General features: G+C 40.6%; 1 protein-coding gene across 1 annotated transcript in view; it reads right to left on the reverse strand.

Moving 5' to 3' along the window:
- LOC126621190 (berberine bridge enzyme-like D-2) overlaps nt 1-10,475 on the reverse strand; it is a 34,317-nt gene extending 23,842 nt beyond the window's left edge. Inside the window, exons 1-2 of the mRNA XM_050289593.1 lie at nt 10,447-10,475; nt 7,568-7,856 (exon numbers count right to left, since the gene is read on the reverse strand). Of these exons, the coding sequence (XP_050145550.1) occupies nt 7,568-7,856; nt 10,447-10,475 (318 nt within the window). The remainder of the gene's footprint in view (nt 1-7,567; nt 7,857-10,446) is intronic.
- Nucleotides 10,476-11,515: the final 1,040 nt, after the last annotated feature.

An 11,515-nucleotide genomic window follows, 5' to 3' on the forward strand; every position in this document is an offset into this window, starting at 1 on the left:
TTGAAGTTACCCGTTCCTTCATGTCGAGCATTGCTTTGATCTTCTCGGGATTAGCCTCAATGCCTCGTTGGCTTATCATGAAGCCTAAGAATTTGCCAGAGCCTACGCCGAAGGCAAATTTGTTGGGGTTCAACCTCATTCGATACCTCTTCAGAATGGTGAAAGTTTCAGATAGGTTAGCGATGTGTTGGTCAGCAAGTTTGCTTTTGACTAGCATATCATCAACGTAAACTTCCATGTTCTTCCCAATCTATTCGGCGAACATTGAATTGACTAGTCTCTGATAAGTCGCTCCTGCATTCTTTAGGCCGAAGGGCATGATTTTATAGCAATATAGTCCTCTGTCAGTAGTGAAGGCTGTGTGTTCTTGGTCCGAAGGGTTCATGAGGATTTGGTTGTATCCTGAGTAAGCATCTATGAAGCTCAGGAGTTCACACCCTGCCGTAGAGTCTATAAGTCTGTCAATGAGAGGAAGAGGAAAGTTATCCTTCGGGCATCCTTTGTTTAGGTCGGTGTAGTCGACACACATTCTCCACAAGACCTTTAGGAGCAAGAGACTTTCTTTGGTCGGATTTTTTTAACAAGGACCATATTTGCTACCCATGTTGTGTAATTGACTTCGCGGACGAAGCATATGCCTTTGAGTTTTTCAACTTCTGCCTTTATTGCTTCATATTGTTCACCGTCATAAGATCTTCACTTCTGTCTCACCGGCTTGGTCTGTGGTCAAAACTCAAGCGATGACATCTGATATTGGGAGAGATACCTGACATGTCCTCGTATGACCGGGCGAAGACCTCAGTGTTCTCTTGCAAAAAAGAGATCAATGCCAACCTAATGGGTGGTGACAAGGTGGTGCCAATCTTCACCATGCGATCTGGATAATCTTTTGATATAGAAACCTTCTCCAGCTCTTCAGCGGGTTGTGCTTGCTGGGTCAAAAAGTCATTTCGAGGATCGTCAGGTTGACTGTTGCCACCGTGAAGATCCAAGTTGACTTCGTCCGGGCTTGTCTTTATGACTTGGTCATGTATAGAAAAGGTTTCCTTGGGCACAAGCATGAAGGATGATTTTGTGAAAACATGTTCATTTGAGCAACATCATATAGCATGCAATTAACAATTAAAGGCGGAATCATGCTTGCATGCACTCAAAAACAAAACATTACCCATGAAATTCAAAGCCTAGTAGATTGGTGAACCAAGACTCAACTCAAATCAAAGTGAGTTGAGAAATTTATACCTTTGTAGATTCCTCTTTGCATAAGCAAAAGCTAATCACCCAAAGAGAGGGCCTTCATTCCTTGCTTCTTAGATCCATGGATTTGGATGGAAGAATATGGTTCTCCAAGTTCCCAAAATTGAGAACCTCTAAGTCTCCACACCAAGGAGAGATTGGAGAAGGAATGAGTGACCTTGGAGGAGTGGGATTGCTAGCTAATCCCTCCAAGGGGGCCGACCTCTTTAGAGAGAAAGGAGAGCTTTGTGTTCTCTCCAATTTCCTAAAAGAAACCCCTTAATGAATTTTAGGCTATAAAGTTCTTTATATAGTCACTTCTTTAAATGACTTAAGAACCAAAAACCCTAATTCAACACACATGGCCGGCCACATAAGGGATTTGGGCTTTTGGGCCTTTGTGAATCTTTATTCATTAAATTGTCATACAACTTAAGTCAATGGGCTTGACGTTCGAAGCCCATTGGGCCTTAAGGTCCAAAACTATCCCGAGGTCTTTAACGAACTTATTCGTTTGATTAATTAACATATTAATTAATCCTTGCCATAAATAATTAAACCATTTAACTATTCTTACTCATCTCCATTGTTTCTTCAATCTCCACCTTACACGGTGTACGATCCATTAGGTTCCTTTTAGTGCGGCAGTGGGCGATTAAAACTCTTTCAAATCGATTGTGAATTGAAACTTACTTTCAATTCTCCCTTTAGTGTTTATACACGTTTAGGGCTTCCACAAACCAAGAGTGACACCTAGCAGCATATCATGGTTACCCAAGATAATCAGAAGAGGGTAGAGAACCTATTCAGTTTAGGATTACAAATGCAATACGGTCTTTCTCTAATACAATACTTTTGACCACATTGTTTGGTTTGATAGTTTATTCATGTCTACTATCCAATGTGATTCGTGTGCTTATATGATTACCTTGAATGAGATTTGGAACGACTTTCCTAAATCTCATTCATACTCTGGCCAGAGATTCTTAATCATATCATAGAGTATTCTCCCTCAAACAGTTTGAAGGTTAGAGATCCCTTGTTGTGCATTCACTTGCCTCCATGGCTAAGTGGCTTAACCCCAACTATGCCATGGACACCCTCCTTTTGGAGTGACTTTTGACATAATCAAAGATCAAGGACTTAACCACAAGACAACTATGATGCCTCAGGTCAAAGGACTACTTTGCATTATCCCAACCATGAGTTCTCATGTGACATGAATATGAAAACTCTTCGTTGATCGTGTTCAGTGAACTCATTCTCTATTGAGCACCTAGGTACTTGTCTTGATGTCACACACACCAATGACTCGAGACTAGTCACTCTCCCTGAGAGAAGACACAGCACGTACTGATCTTAACGGACTGTCAATGCCCAATTGGCAATCCTATGATCAGGAACGTTTAGGATGTGTCTACGAAAGAATGGTCTCATGAATCTAACTTCTTTAGATCGCATTCTCCCAATCACATATTCCTTGGACTTATCGTTTAAGCATATAACATTTATATAAGACGGCTCAAACAATAATCTTTGCCCTTGATATTAAACTAGATTAGTTTAACATGTGAAACGTCCGTAAAGTATCATCATATGATTGGTTTTAGGGCACATTTCCAACAAAGCAGGTGTTGTTGCTTGATTGAAGTGTTGTAACATGACCGTGCACTAAGTTGATCTCCTCTAATGTAACCATTGCCATAGAGGGTTAGAAATTTCATTAATAACATATGTGTGGATACCACGGCCTTGAAATCATTGATGCATGTGCGTCCAAAGATGACATTGTATGTCGTTGGGCAATCAACTACGAGGAAGTTAGTGGTAATGGTAGTTGTGTAAGGGCATGTACCAATGGTGAAAGGTAAGTGTATGCTCCCTATAGGTTGCACGATATCACCGGAGAAGCTTATCAGAGGAGAAATTGAGCGATCGAGCAAGTGTTCAGCTACATTAAGTGCCCTGAAAGCTTAAGCAAACATGATATTGACCAAAGCCCTCGTGTCTTCCAGGATTCGTCTTACTTCAAAGTTGGCTATGTGAGCCTCCACGATCGATGGGTCATTGTCAGGGTAGATGATACCTCTTTCTTCCTCCAGGTAGAAACATATTGGATCCCAGTTAGGCTTTTGATACTTGCCTCCCCTGATGTCTTCCACGTAAAATACTTGGTAGCCAGGTCTTAAAGCTCGTTCGCTGTTTTTCATGGCCCTATTAGAAGATTCAGATATGGGTGTGCCGTCGCTTATGGAATATATCACATTCACTTGGTGTTGGTTACGGTTATCCCTTGAAGGGTGAAGGAGGAATCGATTAATTTTTCCTTCACGCTCCAAAGATTCAATATGATCTTGAAGGGTGATACACTTTTCGCCGTCATGGCCGTTATGCTCATGGTAACAGCAAACGTGCTCGTGTTCTTCATGGGCTTGTAACCCGAATACCTAAGAATTGGCTTCAGTATCTGGTGTGCTATGCTGGGGTAAATGGCCACGCATGTGGTGTTTAATGGCGTGTATGTCTCATACCTCGGGGTAGGGCCTGTCCTGACACGTGCTTGGCCCACAGTGTTGACTGTCTGCGGGCTGGCATTATTATGGCGATACCCTTGGTTATTGTGAGAGTGTCCCTTACTCCTTTTACTAAAATGGGACTGGTGAGGATGGAAATCTTTCCATTTTCCCTGAAATTGATATGTCTGTTGACTTGGTGAAGTATTAAGTAAGGCAGGATGAGGCACCGCTACCGTTTGGAAGGTCGAGGTCTTCTCATTTGGTTAGATCTGGCTTCCACTCCCTACTTGTTGATAAGGGGTGACTGTGGGGGGTTTCCCTTGATATGTCCTTGCCTCAGCGAAGACATGGTTGTAAGCTTGTGCCATCACCTCAGAGTAAGTCTTCCAAGTGTTGGCATTGATCATGTACTTGAAGAAACAATCACGTAGGTCTGTCGTGAAGGCTTTGAGGGCAGTCTTGTCATCTACCTCGGCACAACGAGAATACTCATGGCTGAAGTGACCAACATACATACGTAATGACTCGTCTGGCTTCTGGTGAACAGTGTACAAGTCATCCGCAGAGTGTAAGCGATCGTACTAGAAAATGTGTTAAGAAACAAACAATTTCCTCAATTCCTCAAATGAGTCTACTGTCTCAAGTGGTAGACGACAATACCAGTTTAGAGCTCCGCCAGAGAAGGTGGAGGGAAAGAGAAGACATCGCTCTTTGTTGGTGTGCATCTAGTATGCCATGGTGGACTCAAAGAGGTTAAGGTGTTCAATCGGGTCCTCTTTTCCAGTATAGAGTTGCAAGCCAAGCTTCTGCTTTGTCTTTGCTTGGAGGGGGTGTCGAGGATCCTCCTTGTAAGAGGGCCATGCTTAGGTTGGTTCCAATAAGGTATCTCAGCTTGTCGTTTGGCCTACAACTTGTTTACTTCCTTAAGGAGTTGTAGGACAAGAGGGTCCTGAGTAGAGTCATGTACCACTGGAGCTTTCTTTCGGAAATTTCCATCTCCTTTTGGAAGTAGGAAGGATTGATCAAGAGCATGTGATTTTTCCCTGGACTCGCCGTACTGACTTCCAAGGTATGTCTATCGGAACATCTTTGAGTCCCCTATACCTTCATGTTTCTCTAGGACTTGTTGCCCATTCCCAAATTGGTAGCTGGCCTGGGACATAGGACAGGACCGAGTCTTTCAGAGACCCTTGGGTCATTGATCTTTGAGCTTACATGGATGGGATTGTCTCGACGTTGCTTTAGGAAGTCTCGGCAGTCGTGAAAAACGGCTTTCGATCCTTCCACTCCTTCTGTAATGAGGTGCCTTCCTCCACTCCTTATGCTTCAGGTCGAAGTAGCTTGGTTGAGAGAAGTCTCATGTTGGTCGCCATTTCGATGAGTAGTTCGCTCCTCAACGGGAATACCCATGTTGAGGGCAAATGACCCTCCGTGTTGAGGGGCACCCAGTTGATGGTTGACTTCCACATGGGTGATGAGCTTGTGTGTTTTAGTATATCTAGCCTTATGGAGCATCTCGAAGACCTTCTCATATTGCTATTGGAGGATCTCATTCTTCATCGCTATCTTGTTGTTCTAAGCCTCCAGCTCATCGACTTTAGCCTGAGGAGCAAACTTCTTTTGTTCCTTCTTTCGTTGCTTCGCACCAGGTGCAAGAGGGGTGTCATTCTGTGTGTTGTGGCTTCCTTCGCTCCCCATGTTGGAAACACAAGATGTACGTGGTTCACCCAGATTGGCTACGTCCACGGAGTAGAGGAGTTCTCATTAATTGTGAAGGGTTTACACAAGTACATAGGTTCAAGCTCTACTTTTGTGAGTACTATTGAATGATTTAGTACAAATGACATTAGGAAATATTGTGAGAGAATGATCTCTATTTATAGAAGAGAGTTTCTAGTTTCATTCTGACATTGACACGTGTCATGTTGTGATTGGCTTCTGACATTGACACATGTCGCGCTATGATTGGCGTCTGATGTCAACACATGTCGTGCTGTGATTGGCCTCCTGGTTGGAGGGAAACTTTTCTGGGTCCTTGAAGATATAACGTTGACCGGTGCTCAGTAGTTTCGGGATTGGTCAAGTATGGTACAAACACAGTACTTCTCCTATAGGCGAGACCTATCTGAAGGACGAGCATAGCTAGGCTAGGCATAGGGGTTACAACCCAGCTACATATATGTGAGTGGGTAGTTATTTTCAGTATATATATATATATATATATATATATATATATATATACTTGACGTTTTTCCCAGAAAACGTATTTAAAAGAAATGTGATTTAAATGCCATGTCATGTATGCCTCATATTTTAGTATATGCATTATCATAATTATACATATTGTTGCATGGTGCTGTGGAGGCCCAGGTAAGATACAGGTGAGTACACTATGCTGGTAATGATTATGAGATATGATGATGATGATGTTGAGATATATATTAGAGCTCATTAATCTGCACCCCGGTGTTAATGCTCCCGCCCAGAGTTAGGGGCATAGTCTTTAACATGACGTTCACCTCCCGCACCACACGCTCCTCTTGGATCCAAGTTAGGTGCACAGTTTTGTCGTACAGACCTTATTTATGGTTCCGACTCGTAGGTGACCCGCGATTTATCGCACAGTATTCACGTGATCGTAGCACTAGAGCGTATTATTGTTTTACACCCAGTCTTGTCGACCAGACCACGTGAGGTGGTTCCAACTTGTGTGCAAATATGTGTATACATGATGAGATATGATGAAATATGTGACGTATACACATAATGATTTATATGATGAGATGAGATTGATGTTGTGATTCAGATGAGCTCTAGATTCCGCCATATAGATCACGTCAGGTGACTCCAGCTAGCAAAGGGTTATTGTGAATTGCACCACCTGGCTTACTTTTGGTACTTTTATGTTATTGGGCATGGCATACGCATGGCATATATACATACAAATATGAATCTTGATTTATTGAGCATGATTTGAGATATATACATATTTATGTATTCTATTTTCTGGGAAAGTACCTATATACTTGTTTTACGGTGAGGGGTTAGTATATTCAAAGAAAAATAAGGTTTTCGTGTAAGAATGTTTTTATTGACCCACTCAACTTTGTTTTTTGCCCCTCCAGGTCTTAGGTAGCAGAGTTGGTGGCTACGAGGAATCCAACGGTGTTCTGACAGAATCCGAAAAAGTAGGATTCACCTTCGGGTGTTGTATCTTAGTAATTGTCCTACTTGACTGGGATTGCTAGTTGCTTGGTTTTAAATTGTTCGTATTTCCTTACTCTTACTAGTATCCTTCGGGTGTTGGTCTGAAAGTGTATTTTTAAACTTAAACTCTCACTAATATCCTATCTTAACTAGGATTGCTAGTTGCTTGGTTTTAAATTGTTCGTATTTCCTTACTCTTTATCGCTTCCGCTTTGCGTACAAGGCTACGTCACACTCACATGACGCCCAATACATCTCGACTCCAGTCGGGGTGTGTCATGCCGTGAGAGGGATAGAGTTCCAATTGGCCCAAAGAAAGATAAAAGCCCAAAATCTGATTGGTTTAGAGGTAATAGGAGCTAATATAATTGGCTCGTGATTTACGCATTTATGTATTCAATTAATCGTAACTTTTTCGTTACAAATCCGATTTGGCCCTAACTCACGTCGACATGCTCGTGACGTCAAGTACGATTTAATTACGATGGCGAGGAAATAATTTAAAACTACATATGTACATCCACGTCACTAAGCCAACAATGGCAATATCGTCACTTTACACACTAGGGGAGAAAATATATATAATAATTTGGGATGGGTCGTCACATGTAGTCATTTCTTTTGTGATTTTCTTCTTCTTTCCATTCCACCAGGTACTGAATCGTAAAAAGGTTGCCTTTTGTGTGAGGAAAATCAATGGCTTTGCTGCTTATGTCATGCATAACTCCACCATAAGGGTCTAAGATCACGTACCTTTTCATCTCCTCCTCAAGTATTTTCAAGGCTGCCCTTATGCCCCTATAAGAAATTGGTGTCGTCACGTAATCCGATTTTGCTTTGAAAAATCCTTTTCCTTGTAGATATCGACTTCCCAAGTCGGAGACTGAGCTTCCCTTACTTAGATGACGGAAAGCCCAAGGATGCCAACTAAAAGGGGACTTGCCCGAAGCCCAGCACCAAGCCCAAAGGCAAATTAAAGCCTTCTTAGCCAAAATGCAAGCCACGTGCTTAATATTGAAGTGACAAGTGATGGAAACTAACTTACTACTAGCCAAAGAACCCTTTCTAGTGGCATTCCAAGTAAAAAACTGATGACTCACGTGCTTTCGAGCAAGAACAAAGTTACAGCAGTCCTGCTAATTTGCTTATAAAAGGAGGAAGAGGCCCCAAAGACAACGACGCTCAACCAATCAAACAAACAAAAATACAAACTCTGCTCTCAAGCCAGATTTGCATCCAAAAGCTGAAATCAACCCAGATTCAGTCATTTTTAGTGACAAGCTATCTCTTGTCCAGTTTAAAGCTATGCTATCTCCCTTAGTGGCATAGTATTAATTCCCTTGTGTAAACTTGTTTACCATCCATCCCTTTTTAGCATATAAACCCCTGTTAATTCAAAGATAAGTGATTGCAAGAGGTTCAACCTTGACAGACAAGGTGAAATCTTGCCCGAAGCTCTTTGTTTGGTTTCTAAGTTAATAGATCTACTACTTAATGCATTCTTCAGTATGTATTCAAGTTTTTTCCACTTGTTTTCCTACTTTAAGAGTCTCATTTGTATCTGGATCCGGCTAGTTTAATGGATATGTTATCATTAAAAGCAATCTAGGACTAAACAAATGACTTAAGGGGATCTGGACTCCCTTCATTCAAACATACAAGACTATGAACTAAAAGTCCTTGTTTACAAGGCAAGAAAAAGAACTTAATGTAGACTTAACCCATTTGCGACAATCCTTTGATAACAAGACGTCCAAGTAACTTGAGGCGCAAGTAATCGACTTAAAACACTTTTGTTCCACATTTGCTATACTGAGATAGCAGTGGCACGCCTATCACTCAGTTAGTTTTGATTGGGAGCCTCAAGGTCTACACCTAAGGTCCCACAAAGGCACCTTTCAAAACTAACTTTGTCCTCTTCTTGTAGCACATCAACAAGCAAAAGCCTGACTACACATCCAAAGTACCAATCCTTTGGGGAGCTATGCTGAGGTCCGAGATAGACATTGATGAGTAGATTTTATATTATATATTTTACCCTAATCTTAGTATATTTTGGTTAATATATTGGAAGAATTTTGATACTTTGAATTGTATTTTCAATATAGGACTTCCGACTTCCTCTGGAGCAAAACAGAACCAAATGGATGAATTTTGGAGTAATTCTAGTTGGAGGACGTTCGTGAGTCACTTAGCTTGATCGTATCAAAATTTGGGATTTTTTCACCAAGCAGTTATTTTTTGACGATAAAATAAAGAAGCAGTGCGCAGTGCTGGAAAATGACGTTTTTGGGCTTAAATTGCGTTTTTGGAGCCCAAGATAACTTCGGATGGGTTCGTGGCCTTCTGTAGAAGTGTTCAGAATATTCCAAACATTAAATCCAGCTATATTGGGCCAGTTTTGGAGCAGCTTATGGGTCAAAAATGTGGCTGTTCAGATTTTGGACGAATTTTACTATTTTAATTTAGGGTTTTTATTAATTTTAGTTTGCTAGGGTTTGTGTGGTGGCTTAGCAAATATATTGCTGGGCCGTCTACAGTTTTAGTTTACGCTTTATTTTATGCAATATTGGAGACAGAGAGAAGTGCTAGGGTTTTGAAGATTTTCTACTTGAAGGTGTTTTCAATCTTTTTCTTAGGAATATTTTCTATGATTTCAATTATGAATATGCGGAACTAATTTCTGTTTGCTAGGGCGAAGCCTTGAGCCTTAGCATGAATATGTGATTTTTATTTAATTGCTTATGATTGATTGCATGCATATTTTGAATTGTTAATCACCGGGATAAAAACTATCTAATTGTCTTAATGCCTGATCACCATTAGGATCTTTAGAAAAGTAATTTGATGCAATTTTGGTCGGAAGGTTCCCTGAAATTGACGCTGGCTTCTTGTGATTAATAATTGTAATTTCTCTTAAGATGAATATCACGTCTTAAGGATTGCATGGTTTTTCAAAGGATTTTCATAAAGCATAATGAGTCTTTCATGTTTAGATTTGATCCGAACGTCCGGACGGATTGCATGTTAGATATACGTTCTATGTTGGAGGTTCCAAGTAGAATATGAATTAGGAAAATCTAACCTTCAAAGTGGCATGTGTAGATCATAAGTAATTGGTAAAAATTCATAGGATTGCTAGGTGATGGTGGAACCCTAGTGCTTTCTTAATTTGATTTTCTCAAAACTGTTTTCTTCTCTCTAATCCTACTATTGCAGTTTGTTTATTTTAATTCATTAAATTCGTTTTTATTGTAATTAGGTTATAAAATCACTCACTTAAATTTCTACTTTACAATAATTAATTGAAATCTGATTTGTTTCGGTTTATTTAATAATCCCTGTGGAGAATGACCTTGCGAGATCCGTTTATACTACAATATCCTTGTAATTCTTGCAAGTAAAATAGGAGGTTTTTATCGCATTCACGAGTTGTAAAAATCCTATCAGACATCCACCAGTAAGGTTGAAAGAGTACATTACTTACACTACAAGGCATCTTATCTCTGCAACCATTTCTTATCACAGATTCTCACCATCTCATGCTTCTTTTCTTAACAAATTGTCCAACACTTTTGAACCAAGGAATTTTCATGAAGCCTCATGCATGCCTAAGTGGCAAGATTCTATGACTCAAGAGCTCCAAGCTCTGAATGACAACCAGACATGGAGTGTGGTGGATCTTCCAAAGGGCAAGAAGGCAGTTGGAAGTAGATGGATATATAAGATCAAGTTCAACTCCAATGGAAGCATTGAGAGACACAAGGCATGGTTAGTAGCTCAAGGTTTTGCACAAACCTATGGCATTGACTATAAGGAGACCTTTACTCCAGTTGCCAAAATGAACACTGTGAGGGTATTATTATATGTGGCAGTCAATAATGCATGACCCTTATTCCAAATGGATGTGAAGAATGCATTTCTTCATGTGGAGCTTGAAAAAGAAGTGTACATGAAGTTGCTTCCAGGTCATCCCAGAGAAAAGGAATCCAACAAGGTCTGCAAACTTCACAAAGCCTTATATGGTCTCAAACAGTCCCCTAAAGCTTGGTATTCGAAGCTCAGTTCAGTTCTTAAAGCTGCAGGGTTCCAAAAGAGTCATGTTGACTCTTCCTTGTTTATTCGAAGTGGTAATATTGGGAAATTAGTGGTACTTATATATGTTGATGATCTTATTATTACAGGTGATAATGTGAGTGAAATCACAGCTCTTAAGCAATCACTTCATAAAAAATTTGCCATTAAAGACTTGGGGAACTTGAAACACTTTCTTGGAATTGAGGTGGCCACCTCCTCAAAGCAGTTATTCTTGAATCAAAGAAAGTATGTTCTAGATCTTTTAGATGAAGCTAACATAACAGAGTGCAAGCCAGCTCGGACACCCCTAGCTAGCAAACTTCAGTTGCATGAAAAACGTGAATCTCTCTCGGATCCTAGTGTTTATCAGCGAGTGGTTGGGAAACTCATTTATCTCACCATTACTAGGCCTGATATTTCTTATTCAGTAAGCCTAGCCAGTCAATTTATGCACTCTCCTACACTAGTTCATTGGGAAA

This window comes from Malus sylvestris, chromosome 5 (assembly GCF_916048215.2).
Source record: "Malus sylvestris chromosome 5, drMalSylv7.2, whole genome shotgun sequence".
In the NCBI taxonomy this organism is placed as follows: domain Eukaryota; kingdom Viridiplantae; phylum Streptophyta; class Magnoliopsida; order Rosales; family Rosaceae; genus Malus; species Malus sylvestris.